This window comes from Pungitius pungitius, chromosome 12 (genome assembly GCF_949316345.1).
Source record: "Pungitius pungitius chromosome 12, fPunPun2.1, whole genome shotgun sequence".
Classification (NCBI taxonomy): domain Eukaryota; kingdom Metazoa; phylum Chordata; class Actinopteri; order Perciformes; family Gasterosteidae; genus Pungitius; species Pungitius pungitius.
In genome coordinates, this window is record NC_084911.1 from 1,415,633 (window position 1) to 1,433,037 (window position 17,405).

A 17,405-nucleotide genomic window follows, 5' to 3' on the forward strand; every position below is an offset into this window, starting at 1 on the left:
ATACAAAGCGATTCTGTCTTCACTGAAGTATTTGCAAAAGTTTGTGCCCAAACTCAAGAAAAAAAAAAACCATTTCCAAAGTAAAACGTCAGCAAGAGAAGGTCGAGCTTCAGTTTCTATGCCGACGGGTTTCTTTTCTTTCTCTTCTTGGGTGGGAGCAGCAGCGGCTCAGCGCTCAAGGCCTGACGACAAAGGGTCAAACCTCACAGTCATGTGAACGCATTGACATTCCCCTCCCGGAGCGACGCCTTCAGGTTCCTCCGGCCTGTCACTCATCCAGGAACAAACTCCGCGTTTTGGATCCACCAATTACATCCTTCCAGAAACAATAGTTGGTGTCGTGCGACGGCTTCGAGTCAAATGATCATCGATCGTGAAGACGAAAATCCTCCTTTCGCCAAATCTGTTTTTATGTATTTATCTGTTCTTTTGGATTTTTGTTTTCAAAAAACATTTTAACAAGACTAGGAATGAAAATCGAAGTTCAAGTTCAAGAACTTTACGCACACACACACACACACACGCTCTCTGTTCTCCATCTTTCATACACACTTCAAAGGGGGATTTCTTTCCCCAAAGATAAGAGGAAGGAGCCTTAAGAGTATTGATCCTCCATCAAAGTGCTGCAGCTCCACTGAGTGAAAACAACCATGTTGAGAGAAATACCTGCTTTGGGACAGAGAACATATGTATATATGTGTATATATGTGTGTATATATATATACACATATATACATATATATACACAAGTAAATGTAACTACAATAATACCTGTATGTATGTATTACATCAAATTTGTCTTAAATGACCAAAACAAAAATGCTTACCAGACGTCTCGTTTGAACTTTAATCCACAAGAAAATACCTTTCCCTTTAAAGGTGTTTCACAAAGCAAACATTGTGAGTTGTTACTTACATACGTGTTACCTGCCAACAGGTGAGAATGCGTCTCTGGACTCTTTTCTCAATTCGATTCTGATTATCGGCACAGAAATGTAGAGAAAGAGGGTCACAAATAGTCTCACTCACTCACTGGATCGGCCGGGGTCCACATGTTGTGAACTGAAACCTCCCAAAAACAACATTGCTGATTCAAAACATCTCGCCGGAGGGTTTGAATAATTGAAAGAGTCCCACTGTGATGGTGTTGTAATGCCGTAAACATATGAAAGATGCATATCTGGTTTGGTGTTTTAAATCAACACGGAATGTAACCCAGTGCCTTTACTCTTCAATTTGAGATACTTGCACTTTACTGCAGTAATTCCGTTTTCTACAACGTTCTACTTTAAATCCTTAACGTTGTTGACTGTTCATCCCGTCCTCGCTCATGTGCTGATGTGATGAACCGAGCCGTTCCATGTGTGGTAAACTTATGGAATGTGATGCAGTGACAGCAATGCAACAAACGCCTCGACGCAACGAGAAAAAGACCCTGAACGATGGACGCTTCCTTTCAAGTGTTTTTCAAGCTGTCCTATCAGCACTAAATAATCCGATTGCACAGGTATGAACGCGCGCGGGATTCAATCAGCGAACGACATCCATCCCCCTCATCTCGCTTTCGTCTGTCTATCTCCAATTGTTTTTTTGTGACATTTTGAACCTGCCAACGCAGTGAAAGGGGCCCCACGTGGGATGGGATGCAGCCCAGGAGGTGGCTGGCCCGTGAAAAAGGCAGCACTTATCTAATCGGAGTAGCAGCTGGTTCCCCGTCACAGCGGATAAAAGGGGTTTGAGGAACTGCTTTGCTTTTTAATTTAGAGCAGCCGGTGATAAGCAGTCGGCACACGGGATCCGTGCCACACAATCCCAACGCCATAGCTGTGTTGCTATGAGTGGCTCACAAAGCACTAAATCCTCCACTAAAATCATTTCTTTTTTTTCTTGTCTGATTAAGATCCGTTTTCATCACAGAGTCCACTCGGCGTTGTAGAATCAATCTGGAGGAGAAATGAGTTTCTAATCCCCACTGAGACACTTTGGATGTCTGCAGTCTCCAGAGCGGCAGGAGCCGCTGGGCTCAGCGTGGACTCGCTTGGTGCGCGCTGGGTCAATGTTCTCCAGGAGGCTTGGAGCTCCACCATCTCAACCCTCGGGAGTCAGGAGGCCACGGGTCCCGCGGGACCCACGCGCCGCTCCGATGGATTGATCGGCGGCGCCACGAATCCTGGACGGCCGGCGAGGTCCCTGCAGGTGTCGCGCTAATGAGATTTCTGTGCAAGGAGCTGAGTGAAATCTTCCCCTGTCTATTTTTTGTTTTTTAATCCGCGCATGCAAAGCACACACACACACGGCCGTAGAACAATGAGCAATGAAAGCGTTTAGACGCTCAGGTCGCGACCGACAAGCTGCGGAGGCAAAGGCTCCTCAGGGACGAAAAGACCCCGTGCAAAAACTGTGAAAAATCCAACAAGTTTATGGACTCTTAAAATACAACACAAGACAATTATATATATATATATATATATACAGTATATAATGCATTATATTTGGGGTTTGTCTGCTTCTAGAACTCAACGTGTCATGTGTTGCTCGTGCTTATTGAAGTAGTCATATTTTCCTCTTAGATGTTGAGTGGGAGCATGAAGCCGCATGAAAGGCAGCTTGGAATTGAACCTGAAGGACTCGGAGTGGATGTTCTCCGTGTCCTTCTGAGACGTTTTGATGTTCCTCTGTGGAAATGAGACAGAGGCCTCGAGGCTCGTCAGGGAGCCGAAGGGAGCGAGCAGAGATCTAATTGAGAGCCTCGTTGTTTGCGCCCACACCTCGTGGCTCACGTCTGACTCAGAGGGCCCCTCCCACTCGGAAACCTTCTCTTTATTAACCTCTCACCTGCATCCCCGCCATTTAAATTGCATGAGGGGGGGGGGGGGGCAGAGAATTATCTTTGCTCCTTCTGGGATTCTATTGGTAACAATGGCATGGCGGTGGGGAGTGGTGGGGGGGGTGTTGGTGACCTTTGCGGCGCCGTAGGGGTCCGTCCCCCGTGGCGCTCCACGCATGGGAGGCTTTATTACACAATGAAGAGAGTAAAAGCTACATTAGTCATGTTCATCCCCTGCTCTTAAAATGACAAAGATGCAGACTTATTCACTGACCTTTGGTGAGTCACTCTGCAGGAGTTTCATTGGTTTAGCTCATCACTTATTGTTGTTGCTTTGAAATATCCAAACCTGTGAAATGTTGTGTGGATGACTCAGAGCAATAATGCCGAACGTATTTTCCATCATCGGTGATCCACCATCAACAAGCATGGAATTAAAGCATTACTTGTATTATTATCTAATTAAAATCAGCCTCACTGTTGGTTCATCACTCGGTGGCAAAGGTGGCAATTACATTTCCTGCTCCCTCTCCTTCACAATAAAGGAGTCAGGAGTATCATTTTGTTAATCTGGTATTGTATTGTGAAGGAGTCACACAATAATGGAGAGCTTTTCTCTTCGTGTCCGCCCTCCTTCTGCTGATGGATCCACGCTCTGTATCTGCAGAGTGCAGAGGACATGTGTGCGAGATGGATGTGACACACACACACACACACACACACAGAGCCACAGAGGGGCTGATCCTCCCTGTTGTCACGACGGGTTTTTAAACCATCAGGATGCTCGTGGCTCGGACTCTGAATGTATCGATCCATTTCAATCAATGGATCCATAAAGGCGTGAAAGGCAGATGTTGATCAGCTTTACGAGGCTCTAATCAGTAAAAAGGTGTTTTACACTTTAAAGGCCGCTTACAAACATTCTCCTTTGCTTGTGATGTTTTTATTGCTTCTTTCTTGTGTCCTTTTTAGTTTGTAAAATCCAGAATCAAGAGATTAAATTGTGTATTTTGTCTCGCTGTGTTCATCAGCTGACTTTTGCTCTCATTCGTATTTAAAAACAATTTTGTTCTTTTTTATCGTCATTTTGTATCGCTGTAGTTTTTTTGTGTGACTTCGCAGGTCATTTTAAACCTCTTTATGTATCTTTTTGTGAATCTTTTTTGTGTCCCTGTGTGGTCGTTTTGCGTCTGCAATACAGACAATAAAAGGGCTTTTACTTTTACAACGTTTTAATTTACAATCTTGCACTTGTTCGTATAGTTAATACTGTTATTAAATACGTGACCCCATATCAAAGGGTGTATTTAATGGTGTTCATCTGATACATTTGGTGGACTTTATCATTTAAAGTTTTAAAAGCCGTTTCCACTTTTCCCTTGAAACAAAATCACATTATTATAAAAACTAAAAGTGTTTGTTGATTTCTTGCTTTTTTTTCCCCCGACCAGCAGAAAACGTTCCGGACACGCGCACACGCCGCGGCTTGCGACACCTCCTCCGTGCGCGCGGCAGGCTGAGCTGTTACCTAGTTACGAGCCGCAGACGCAGCGGCGGTGACTTCCATCAGTCGGTCCGTGAGCACACGGGAGGGGGGGCGGGGACTCACCGGCTGAACCCTTTCGGAGGACCGGACACTTTCACACGCGCGTCCCGACGGGAGAGTCCACCGACCGGCCGCCTCGCGCCGTCTCCTCGCTAAATCCCGGGAGAAAAAAAGAAACCTCCGCGCGTCGCGGGACCGCGCGGCGCAGGCACGTCATAAAGGTGAGTTCAGGTGTGTGTGTGTGTGGCGGGGATTGTGGATGTTTCTTTACCGGGAATCACAGCAGGAGACACCGACGAGAAGCCCGGTGTCTCCGTGCTCATGTGCGCATTGAGAGCGGGAGGATCGCTATTTATTGAACATTTAAACATACAAAACACAAAACGCCTTTTAAGGGGCACAATTGATCAGAAATGGAAACTTTTTAAAGTGGCCGCTTTAGTAAAATGAGTAATACTCTGTAACTGTACATTATTTAACTTCTTAATGCACAAATACTATATAATAATATTGAATCCTAAAGTTTTCATGCGGAGCCATGCAGACCCGTAAAAGACCCCCAAGACCCCCCAGACTGAAAGAGACACCACAGGAGACCACTCCCTCCTATGCGTCTCTTTGAGTCCATGCTGTGTCTCTTTGAGTCCGTATTGTGTCTCTTTGAGTCTGTATTGCGTCTCTTTGAGTCCATGTTGTGTCTCTTTGAGTCCGTGTTGTGTCTCTTTGAGTCCGTGCTATGTCACTTAGGGTCGTGTTGTGGCTCCTTGAGTCTGTGTTGTGTCTCTTTGAGTCTGTGTTGTGTCACTTAGGGTTGTGTTGTGGCTCCTTGAGTCTGTGTTGTGTCTCTTTGAGTCCATGTTGTGTCTCTTTGAGTCCGTATTGTGTCTCTTTGAGTCTGTATTGCGTCTCTTTGAGTCCATGCTGTGTCTCTTTGAGTCCGTATTGTGTCTCTTTGAGTCTGTATTGCGTCTCTTTGAGTCCATGTTGTGTCTCTTTGAGTCCGTGTTGTGTCTCTTTGAGTCCGTGCTATGTCACTTAGGGTCGTGTTGTGGCTCCTTGAGTCTGTGTTGTGTCTCTTTGAGTCTGTGTTGTGTCACTTAGGGTTGTGTTGTGGCTCCTTGAGTCTGTGTTGTGTCTCTTTGAGTCCATGTTGTGTCTCTTTGAGTCCGTATTGTGTCTCTTTGAGTCTGTATTGCGTCTCTTTGAGTCCATGTTGTGTCTCTTTGAGTCTGTATTGTGTCTCTTTGAGTCCGTATTGCGTCTCTTTGAGTCCATGTTGTGTCTCTTTGAGTCCGTGTTGTGTCTCTTTGAGTCCGTGCTATGTCACTTAGGGTCGTGTTGTGGCTCCTTGAGTCTGTGTTGTGTCTCTTTGAGTCTGTGTTGTGTCACTTAGGATTGTGTTGTGGCTCCTTGAGTCTGTGTTGTGTCTCTTTGAGTCCATGTTGTGTCTCTTTGAGTCCGTATTGTGTCTCTTTGAGTCCGTATTGCGTCTCTTTGAGTCCGTATTGCGTCTCTTTGAGTCTGTGTTGTGTCTCTTTGAGTCCGTATTGTGTCTCTTTGAGTCTGTATTGCGTCTCTTTGAGTCCATGTTGTGTCTCTTTTAGTCCGTATTGCGTCTCTTTGAGTCCGTGCTATGTCACTTAGGGTCGAGTTGTGGCTCCTTGAGTCTGTGTTGTGTCTCTTTGAGTCTGTGTTGTGTCTCTTAGGGCCGTGTTGTGTCTCTTTGAGTCTGTGTTGTGTCTCTTTGAGTCTGCGTTGTGTCTCTTAGGGCCGTGTTGTGTCTCCTCGCGGTCCTTTCTTGTGTGAGTCTCTTTTCAGTCATTGATCATTACTTCACCGCTGTGTTGCATTACTTTAGATTGTTTTGCATCTCTTTGTGATATGCTTTTATTTTGCGTCATTGACTCATTCGCGTTGGGACATTTGACACGGGACGGGACACTTCGATTTGAACGTTTCTGTTGTTTTCTCAAAGCAAGCAGAAGAAAAGATCATTTAAACTTCTGTTGAACTTATATAAATATATAAATGATGATGATCTCTGCACCTTTTGGTGCATCGGATGTTTTTTTAAATAGTAAATTCATCCTGATATGGAAGCAAACAGTAGTTAGTATTCAGAGTGTGAACCTGTAATTTGAATGAATTATGCGTTCACAGCGTAATTGCGAAATGATGCGATCCTTCACGCGCACACACTCCCCACAGGTGTGTTACGAGCCACAGCAATTTCACACAAAACGGCCTTTTTGAGAGGAGAAAAGAGCGGAAAGTACAAACACGCCTCAAAGAGGAAGCTGCCTTTGACCAAACATCTAACAGGCGATGGTGTTGCCTCCTCTTCAGCCTTTTCCACACTGAAAATGAATAAAACGGTGCTTTCTTTTCACGATGGAACACTTACAGGGTTCTGATTCCGTCTAAAGGTTCCCCAGAAACCCTTTTTTAATATACATTTTTAGATGAAGTGTCTGAGAGGGGCAGGAAGTGGAGTCTGCGCTGCCTAGCAACTGCCAAGAGACAAGTAATTCATCACTTTCAGTGGCAGAGACCCGAGGGACAAACATTCGACAGTTTGGGAGCTGCACGGAGCCTCGGCACCGGCCGGAATTTTCATCTTTTATGACCCGAGAGAAACCGAAGATGAAGAAACTTTGGCACTTTAGCGCGTTGTGTTGTTCTCGCAAAGTTATCATATATGTATAAATGTATTGAATTAGATGTACAGACAGTATCCATCTTTTCATGGATTCGTTAACGGATAGGTTGAAATGTTCCTTCATTTGAAATCTCAGACATTGAATGGAAAACGTTGAATATATTGATATTAATGTGTTCATGCATGAATGAAAGATGGAAATATGAAGAGGAAGCTTGTCTGATTGAATCTTACCTGCGCGTGAGAGGAATCCTCTTACAGCATCAAGATGAGACTGACATGATAAATTGCTCTCCTTTTTATGAGAGGGGGGGGGGGTCATGTTTTCATCAAAAATTAAGCCAGAAAAAGGAAGAGCGAGGTCAACAGGATATTTCTGTCTCTGGTTTCCCTCGGCTCTTGAGATTGGCATCAAGCTGACATAAAAAAGCGCCGGGCTCAGATCTAAAGACGGACTTCACTGGCTTTATTAAGGCCCCCCCCCCCCCCCCCCCCCAAAGGAAGTTCAGTCATGGTGTCACACAAGTCCTGTGAGTTACTACAGAGGACTTTTATCAGCTGGACATTACTTGTTATCACCAAGCCAATTGATCAGCCAATAAGGAAGAGCCTTAAACTCACATGTTGACTCCTCTGCTCCCATAGACGTCTATGAGGAAATGACTCTACTTCTGTGTAGTGACCAGCAGGGGGCGACTCCTCTGCTCCCATATACGTCTATGAGGAAATGACTCTACTTCTGTGTAGTGACCAGCAGGGGGCGACTCCTCTGCTCCCATAGACGTCTATGAGGAAATGACTCTACTTCTGTGTAGTGACCAGCAGGGGGCGACTCCTCTGCTCCCATATACAGTACGTCTATGAGGAAATGACTCTACTTCTGTGTAGTGACCAGCAGGGGGCGACTCCTCTGCTCCCATAGACGTCTATGAGGAAATGACTCTACTTCTGTGCGGTGACCAGCAGGGGGCGACTCCTCTGCTCCCATAGACGTCTATGAGGAAATGACTCTACTTCTGTGTGGTGACCAGCAGGGGGCGACTCCTCTGCTCCCATAGACGTCTATGAGGAAATGACTCTACTTCTGTGTGGTGACCAGCAGGGGGCGACTCCTCTGCTCCCATAGACGTCTATGAGGAAATGACTCTACTTCTGTGTGGTGACCAGCAGGGGGCGACTCCTCTGCTCCCATAGACGTCTATGAGGAAATGACTCTACTTCTCTCTTGATGTATTCCCTCAGTAAACATTGTAAACATGAGTTTATGGTCTCAGTCTCTAGTTTCAAGTCTTCTTCAATGCAGCATGATGTTCATTTAGTGAATGATGGTCCATTTAGAGTCAAACGGATGCTTTAGGGCGGGGCTACACGCTGATTGACAGGTCTCCACCTGCGAGAGTAGATGTACTGAACCTGTTGCTGTGTATTTTTGCTTCAAAGTCTCTTGGGGGGGTTTTTTAAGTACCTTTTGGACTCGATGCATAAAAGATTAGAATAGAATAGAACCCAGAGCAGTAAAAGGGTCTCAGCTGTTGTTCATCCTCCTCTGAGGGCAGACGTGTTTCTGTAAATATTTATCCAGCAAACATACGGCTTGTGTTCCTTTTGACGTGTGAGATGCAACACGTGGTGTGAAAAGGCTTCGGAGGAGGACGTCGACAATGGGGAGACAATGCAGATTTGTGTTTTATGATAAAGATGAATGTAATAGCGGGATGCATTTGTAATAGATTAGTATGTAACTAGCAAAGTCATTGAAACAATGAAATAAAATGCACAATAATATAGTTTTGTTATGCACTGATCAATTTACAGATACGTGGAAATAAAACACCCTTATTTTTTACAACACTACTTTTTCTAAAAAAGAAGTCAAAGTTAACACGAGTCGAGTTACCTTTAACGTATAGGGTTTAGCACTTTGTTGCTATGGTTACCGTCACTCTGCCGTCCCTGATTATGTTCACGGTTCGCTCTTATGTGAGAAGCTCGAATATGAACATAATGTATAAAGATGTGTAGAACGTGAAGTCCATGGTGTTAAGTGGTCGTCTTTCTTCACTGAGGGCTATTTGAGTGTCCTATTCCAACATCCCCCACCGCGACCTTCAAGTCAGCGCGCCTTTGTGAAGCAGATCTGAAGGTTTCAAACGCAGGATTAAATGTGGCTTTAAACTGCTCCTGCTGTTTGTGAGCCGCCGCAGAAGAAAAGCTGCAGCTGAAACAGCTGATTAGAATGTGAATGTGAAGAAGGTCACTGTCTTTTGTGTGCAGACGTTGCACATCGAGAGCTTCAGGTGATTCTGCTCCCGCTCGGTCTAAATCTCAACGTAAATCTCAACTCGCACATGTTTGGATCCATGAGTTTATAGTGCGTCTTACTCATTTCAAGTTCTACAGGTGAACTTATCCATCACACCTGACCCTCAGTCCTGAATGTGTGTCGCGGCCACTTTACGATAAGAAGCCCTTTTAACCTTCGGCCCGCTCCAACACTTCTGGAGAAAAAGAATTCCGTTTGCTTAGCGGAAGGTTGTGTGAACAAAGTCAAGGACTCAATGTGAGGAAACAAGTCAGAGTGGAATCAGTGGATACTCAAATAGAGATTTATTTATAGGCGGGACGAGGGATCCAGGGTCAGTGGGACCTACGTGTTTGTTTGGAATGAGCAGGGGAAACAAAGGACACGTTAAAGAGAGGACTCTTCAACTACTCCCACGCACTATAACTAATAAATGGACCAATAGAGGCAAAGCAGCGTCTCTGATGACGCCCGCGTGCTTCCATGAACTGCAGCTCCGGGTGCGTTTTGTAACATTCATGATGAAATGACTCTGCAGTGACCCGAGGCCTCGTTCCTCACAGGAACCTGGGACGCCACCTCTTCTTCTTCTTCTTCTATGTTGGAGAAAAGGGAGAAGTGAATATTTATTCGCTTGACGTACGACGCCCATCTCTTGTTTTTTTTTTCCCTTCTCGCTGGTTTCCATGGCGACCCAGATGTCCAGATCTAATGTGAAACCACCGCCTTGGCGGGGAATTGGGGGGGGGGGGATATTGGAAAATGATGAATGCGGCGACCTCAGAGGACCCTGCAGGGGAAACTCTGTTTGTTTGTCCTGCGTCTCCCGAACGGAGAAAAGGGTGAAGATGCTTGGACGCCTTTTTTCTTTCTCTTTCGTTCCGTTTGTTTCAATGACCTCGGGTCACACCTGAAGGCGACGATCAAGCCATGAGAGTGTTTCCCCTGAAAAGGCGACATCGGTGACACCGTCTGCGGTCCAGCCGAGCGGGTCATGGAGCGTGAAATGAAAAGGCAAACACAGATGCCCCCGATGGTGTGATGGTGTTGGGGAGGGTACAGTTGTAGTATTGCGTGGCCGCTCAACAGAACAAACGGCTCCTTTTGGCCTCGCAGGGATCACTTTTTACACCTTTTTGTTTTCCGTCATTTCTCAGCGAGGAAGGGCTGTGTGAGTGGGCGAGTGCACCATCTGCCAGGAGAAAAATCCAGCCTCACCTCCACCTCCTGCCTCTCCTCTCCCGGTCCTCCCAGCTCCTGACGGGGCATAATCACAATGGCCCACATGTGGGAACACGCGCTGTTTGATCCACCTGTTACAGATGCAATCACCAGGTAATCAATGCGCCTGCAAACATCCATCTTCAGCCGCTCTGCACCATCTTATCAGCGCCCTTTGCTTTCCTCTTCGTGTGATTCCTCCGTCTGCTTCCTCTGTGTTTCATTGTAAATAAAATGTTGATGATTTTTCTTCTTCTTTTTTTTCGTGCTTAGTTGTCAGATCAGAATTTGAACGTTTGAAGACCCCAAACTGAGCTGCTGAATCACGGGAACAAACAGTACGTGTGTTTGCCAACATTTGCTCTCTGCTGTGCTGCTACACAATTACTAATTACTTCAACACGGTTTACTTCATCTGAAATGTATTGGAAAAGATAACACACGGAATATGGAAAACATTTTTAATCACTCGCCTTGATTACTTTTAATCAGCTTTCATGGAGGCGCTGTCGCATATCAAAATAGTCTCAAAGTATATTTGAAGCGTCTGGAACAAAAACATCTTTAAGTGTAAATTCTTTGGGGAAAAGACGTTTTTTTACACTCTATATTAATAAATACATCCGCATACATTTACGGTCTTTTTACAGGGCTTTGCTAATTGTGCGATCAGCTGCTTGCTTTTAATATAACATTTCATAATGACTTAAACCCAATGGTAAATGGTAAATAATATACAATGTTAAGTGCAAATCCTGAAGCATCAGATACAAAAACGGGCCGTCAGAGTTAAAAAAGATCCTAAATGGAATAAAAACATCCTGTAGTTATGAATTAATGTCTTCTTCTGATTTGGGGTTCTGAGCTCTCACATTCGACATTTGACATAATTATCATGTAAGAAGATGTTTAAAGTCTGTTTCAAGTTATGTCATTCCAAGATAATACGGGCTCTTATGTGTCTTAAAGCCACAAAGAAAGAAGAGAATGTGTTTTTAAAGTTGATCGCAATAAGCAAAGGAATCAATCTTTAAAGCCTTTGTGAAGCATCTCGCTTGTGACCTCGGGGGACAAAGACGTCTTTCATTCTTTTCAGTCCCGTCGGACATTAAACGAAAACACAAAACCTTTCAGTTGGATAACTAATTGATTCCCCCCCCCCTCTCCCAGCAGAGCAGATGGGCGGCAGCTGAACAGAAGGACGCCGCGATAGAAGGAGCCGCCTCGCTTCCACCGGCATGACGCCGGAGGAGACGCCGGAGAACGGCAGCTCGGCCGGAGCGCTGCTCCTCCTCCTGTTCAACGACAGCGACCTGAACCAGACGCTGTTCAACTCCACCAACTCCAGCTCGCCGGACGCCTCGCCGGGCCCCAGCGTGGCCGGCGTCCTCATCCCGCTCATCTACATAGTCGTGTGCGCCATCGGCCTGGGCGGGAACACGCTGGTGATTCACATCGTGCTGCGCTACTCCAAGATCGAGTCGGTGACCAACATCTACATCCTCAACCTGGCCATCGCCGACGAGCTCTTCATGCTCGGCCTGCCCTTCCTGGCGGTTCAGAACACGCTCCAGTCGTGGCCCTTCGGCTCCTTCATGTGCCGCCTGGTGATGACGGTGGACTCCATCAACCAGTTCACCAGCATCTTCTGCCTGACCGTGATGAGCATCGACCGCTACCTCGCCGTGGTGCACCCCATCAGGTCATCCAAGTGGCGGCGCCCCCTGGTGGCCAAGGTGGTGAACAGCACCGTGTGGGCCCTGTCGTTTCTCGTGGTGCTGCCCGTGGTGATCTTCGCCAACATCCAGAAGGAGGGAGGCACCTGCAACATCGCCTGGCCGCAGCCGGCTAACATCTGGCGGGCGGCGTTCATCATTTACACCTCCACGGTGGGCTTCTTCGGCCCCCTTCTCATCATCTGCCTCTGCTACCTGCTCATCGTCTTCAAGATCCGCAGCTCGGGTAAGAAGGTCCACGCCACCTCCACCAAGCGGAGGAAGTCGGAGAGGAAAGTCACGCGCATGGTGGTGATCGTCGTCGCCGTGTTTGTCTTCTGCTGGCTGCCTTTCTACGCCCTCAACATCATCAACCTGCTGGTGTCGCTGCCCTCAGAGTACCAGGGTCTCTACTACTTCGTGGTGGTGCTCGGCTACGCCAACAGCTGCGCCAACCCCATCGTCTACTGCTTCCTGTCGGACAACTTCAAGAGGGGCTTCCGGAAAGCCCTCTGCCGCTCCACCAGGAAGGTGGAGAACCACGAGCCCATGGAGCGCCAGAAGAAGGAAGGCCGGTCGGCCATCAGGCCCAGGGAGAGCCTGAGGCGGGCGGTCAGGGACGAGGAGGACGAGGAGGAGGAAGACGCTTCGGAGATGAACGAGATCTACCGAATCGCCCAAAACGGCAACGGCGGCCTCCAGCCGCAGAGCTCGCAGCCGCTGCTGTCGGACAAAGCGGCGACTCCGGCGGCGGCGGAGCTCTCGTCCCCGGACGGGAAGGACGAAGCCGGCGACCCGAAGGGGAAGGACGCGGCCAACGGGTCCACGCTGACTGTACCGCTGCTCCTCAATGGAAGCAAGAACGGGAGCGTTAAAACTCTGCCGGAGGAGGCGCTGGACCAGAGCACCTCGCTGGAGATCAGCTACTTATGAAAGAGCCGTGGTTTTTACCAACACACGTCATGTTATATCTTGTACATATGCATGAATATGAAAGTTGGCCCCTTACTTTTATCACTAGTGTCTTGGTGGTTGTTGTACTGTAGGCTTTTTATCCCATGTTGTTAGACATTGGTCCTTGTATAAAACGACATAAGTTACTTCATTTAGGAGGACTCTTTGCCACCACTTCTCCTATAAATCATGTGTGCTATATGTTTTAAGTGCTACTGCTGCCAGGATCATGTTGGCAGGTTTTAGGAAGGTCTTTGGTTTATTCCTCTGTGTCAGTATTTAGTTTTAGTTTAAGGACCCAAAGACCTAATTAACAGCTGCCGACATGTATTCCAAGCTTCTTCATGTCGTTAACTAGCAGCATGTCGTTAACTAGCAGCATGCCATTAACTAGCAGCATGTCGTTAACTAGCAGCATGTCGTTAACTAGCAGCATGCCGTTAACTAGCGACTGGAAGCTACTGGACTAAAATATGCAGATGCAATTAGGAGAGAGGGCTCCAGCCACAATGACATGAATACGAACAGAATAACACTGTTCTCTTACTTATATATTTAGTTTCAGATGAAGGTGCTTAATGTGTAACTTAGTCATTGACTCCACGCGGCTCTCAACATGGCGGCTGAGCTAGCATACCTCGCTAACGGCGCTTACGATGCAAACAAAGAAAACACTGCTGATGGAGTTGATAGTGTTTAGCTGAGGGGGGGGGGGGCGTTTCTGTGGCAACGCTTTTAAACTCTAAATTCATAGGGATTATGCTTTCATGATTTTGTGTAAAATACGTGTTTTCTGTGGATTAAAGAGGAATTCTTCATATGATACCCGATACTCGAGAATTTCATTAACCAATCGTAGATTGTGTTGTGTTGTTGAGTGTTGTTCAAACTTAAATCCCTCAATCACAGACTAAACGTTTCCTCATTATGGGATGTAGGCGCTTGAATTAGTATACAAAATATTTCCCTAAAATTGCATGTGTTTATATTCAATCGTTGCGTAAGTAATCTTTTATAACTTTTTGAAGTTGAAGTTATGCAGTTTATTATTAACTGGGACTGAGTTTCTCACCTTGTTTTTCCTGGAAGCAAAGAGTTGTGAGTTCTTGAGGAGTTCAGATGACAATCTGCTCTTCACAGGAAAGAAAACACGCGAGATGGAGACGATAAAATCAACACATAACATAACATCACACAACACTGGTGCCACAAAGACTAAAATGGGTCATTCTGAAGATTTAAGACAACAGCATTTTAACATTTTATGCCTTACAGCTATAAAATTATCCAAATCAAATTAAATCGTTATTTTGCTCAGAAAACTTTGAGATATGATGAATTATTTCAGGGACATATTGTAAAACCCACAGGCTACGTTGGCCACCACTAGCATAGCACACCCTTATTGGTGGCTGAGTTGCATTGTGGGTAACGTAGGGGTCGGATCTGGACGAGAAGGACACGAGGAATAATTAATATATATATATCTTCCTCATACGACGTACAGTCGTGGTCCTTAAGCTCTGTCATGTTCCCCTTTACAGGACGGAGATGATTCATTGTTTTCTTATATATTTATCTTTAAAATGTCTGTCCGTCTCTGAGGAGTTCAGAGAAAGAGAAAGTTGCAGAGCGGCCTCATTAAACTCATTTGGACGATTTTACGTACTTCGGTCTTCTCCGGTGCCGGGACTCGTTTCCCCAAACTACATTCCTGCAGCGAAAAACACAGACTATGAAGGTCCACCAGAACCTCCTTCAGGTCAGACTCCAGCAGAGACCAGTCCCCCGAGGACAGACCCAGGTCCTCCAGCAGAGACCAGTCCACCGCGGCCATGGACCTGCAGTGGGAGCTCCAGAGGGAGGAGGAGGGCTCAGCTCCCTCTTCCAGAAGCTGAGCTTCTCCTCTCTGAAGACCCCAGACGCGGTGCTGGACCCGCTTGAGGGAAGGGAGGCCCAGGAGAACCAGGTCAGACCCTGCTGGAGCAGACTGAGAGGTCGTCTGAAGGGACCCTGATGGGACACCTTAGGTCCACATTCATTCAGAACCATCACAGACGAACAGTTCCTCGTCGTAGGTTTTGAGTCTTTCTGCTTAAAGTAAAAGAATCCCGGTGCTTCTTCCACCTTCTGCTTTCGGCCCATTTCATCTGAATCCAAAGGCTCCGTCATTCACGAGGAGTCCACGCGGGCAGAGCACCACCCACTCGGGTTATATTTAGCCGGCCGCGGACACAGTGAGACGCTTGTTACCGCTCTCGCCTGGTCCCCCCCCCCCAAAGATCCACTGAGGAGCATGAAAACATCATTAAAGGCCCATTAGAAGGGATTTGCTTGGCTGTACTTTATGTGCCAGAACCCCCTGGGGGCTGGAGGAGGTGCGCATGTGTGTGTGTGTGTGTGTGTGTGTGTGTGGGTAAACACTGAGCTGTGTCTGCTCCCCGGCCCCCTCGCCGGTAACCCCCCTGCCCCCCTGCACGCCGAGAGGTGACCGTCAGTCGGCGTGCTGCCGGTGACTCAGTGAGATTCTCAACCCACGTACAATATGGACGACTTAGCTCTCATTTTTTCACTTTTTCCTTTGGCCGCAGAAACAATGCAAACAAACCGACAGCGACGGGCCTGAAACATCTGGGCGTGTTGCGTAGCACATCTGGAGCTTGTATATCCAGGGTGATGCTTGTTTGTCGCTTTAAAGTCGCTTTAAACCGTCACTCAGCTTGTTCACCACTGAAGTGCAGCAACAAATAAACGGGTTGGTTGTTTTTAATGATCGTGCTGCTGCACTTTAAAGTGTTTTCATAGAACCGTTGGCCTTTATATAATAAGGAGGATTATAAAAAAAAAAAAACCTTATTATTATTATTCACAGACTGATTGAACCATCTAGCGAAGAAGTGAAGAACTCGACACACCTTGTTTTATTAAAACATCCCCAGGGTCTCACTTTAAACGTGGGATTCAACCTTTGACCGGAGGGTGATTACAGAAGGTGTGAGTGGCCGAGAGGAGCGTGATCACTGAGGCAGATCGATTCCCAGGTAGATTCACTCAAAGACACAAACGTGCTGCAGGACAGGTCATTAAGGTTAACAGATGCATGAGGGCGTATCCTCTGGGGATCACAAATGTTTTGCAGGAAATGGTATGTGAATTCATTCAAGTCTCAGACAGTCAACGCACAATTAGAAGTATTAGAGTCCATTTCAATTGTACTCCAACAATTGTGTTACTTTCCACGTGTTGACAATGAAGTCCATGTGAGGATGTAAAAATACAGAAACAATCAGTAAGTCGAGAGGACTCGTGCTCACGCTGCGTCACAATCTGCCGTCAGCTCCAAAGATCCCAGCAGGACGACAAGTGGGTGCGTTTGATATGAGTCACAGCGCAGCTGCCAGGTTATGATTCAACGGACAGGACATTTCAATTATCATTTCGATTAAAGCACCTGAGGTACAATCATTGGCTTGGATGTTGAAAAGCCCAGATGTGCAGAGATGTGCAGAGATGTGCATCATGTGTGATGGCAGCTTTGTTCTCCACCTCAGAAACGTCTGCACTTTGTGTAACTTTCATCCATCACACAGACGGACCCCCTCCCTTAATGAATTAATCACGTCTCCCGACCTTTGCGGAGCGTAAACAAGACCTTGATTAGATCCAGAGGTTTGTTGTTGAAAACAAGTCGAGGAGGGCTGAGGGACGGCAGAGAAGATCACACAGGTGTTTCCAGTCTGTGGGGGAGGGAGGCCTTTTTTATGCTGCTCAATTACCAACAAAACATGTTGTTCAAAGGGAAAAGTGCTCTGATGGATGTGAACAGTGCCTCAATAAGGCTTGTGTAAAACTAAGTGCAGGGGGGAAAGGCTGAGATGAACATGGAGATAATAGTTAACAGGAAATTGCTGTATTCTCAATGTGTGCACATTTGTTAAGGCTTTTATTTTTTGTGAAATAATGTTTCAGGTTATGGACCAATTAAACAATGTGCACATGATGGTACGTGCAGTATGTACCTGTTTGAAAGGCCAGTCTTACCCTGAAAACCTGTTGTGCAATGAATCAGTTTTAGAATAATAATATCAACATAAAAAGAACGACAAACATGAAATATAATAGTAAAATAATTTGACAAATATTTCTGAGGCTGCGTGTATCCATAGTTGTGAACTAAACAC

At 46.4% G+C, this 17,405-nt stretch overlaps 1 protein-coding gene across 3 annotated transcripts; it reads left to right on the forward strand.

Annotated features, from left to right (window-relative positions):
* Nucleotides 1–4,146: 4,146 nt before the first annotated feature.
* Nucleotides 4,147–14,047, forward strand: sstr3 (somatostatin receptor 3). Of its 3 annotated transcripts, none has more exons than XM_037477497.2 (2): nt 4,147–4,594; nt 11,726–14,047. In XM_037477497.2, the coding sequence occupies exon 2, from the start codon at nt 11,794–11,796 to the stop codon at nt 13,201–13,203; it is 1,410 nt and encodes a 469-aa protein (XP_037333394.2). In that variant the 5' UTR covers nt 4,147–4,594; nt 11,726–11,793; the 3' UTR covers nt 13,204–14,047. The 3 variants fall into 3 exon arrangements, with proteins under 3 accessions (XP_037333394.2, XP_037333395.2, XP_062422283.1); XM_037477498.2 differs by having other exon boundaries at nt 11,729–14,047; XM_062566299.1 differs by lacking the exon at nt 4,147–4,594 and adding an exon at nt 10,187–10,893.
* Nucleotides 14,048–17,405: the final 3,358 nt, after the last annotated feature.

What these genes read in the sequence shown, in the direction of transcription:
- sstr3 (XM_037477497.2), top strand. Translation starts at nt 11,794, where the DNA reads ATGACGCCGGAGGAGACGCCGGAGAACGGCAGCTCGGCCGGAGCGCTG.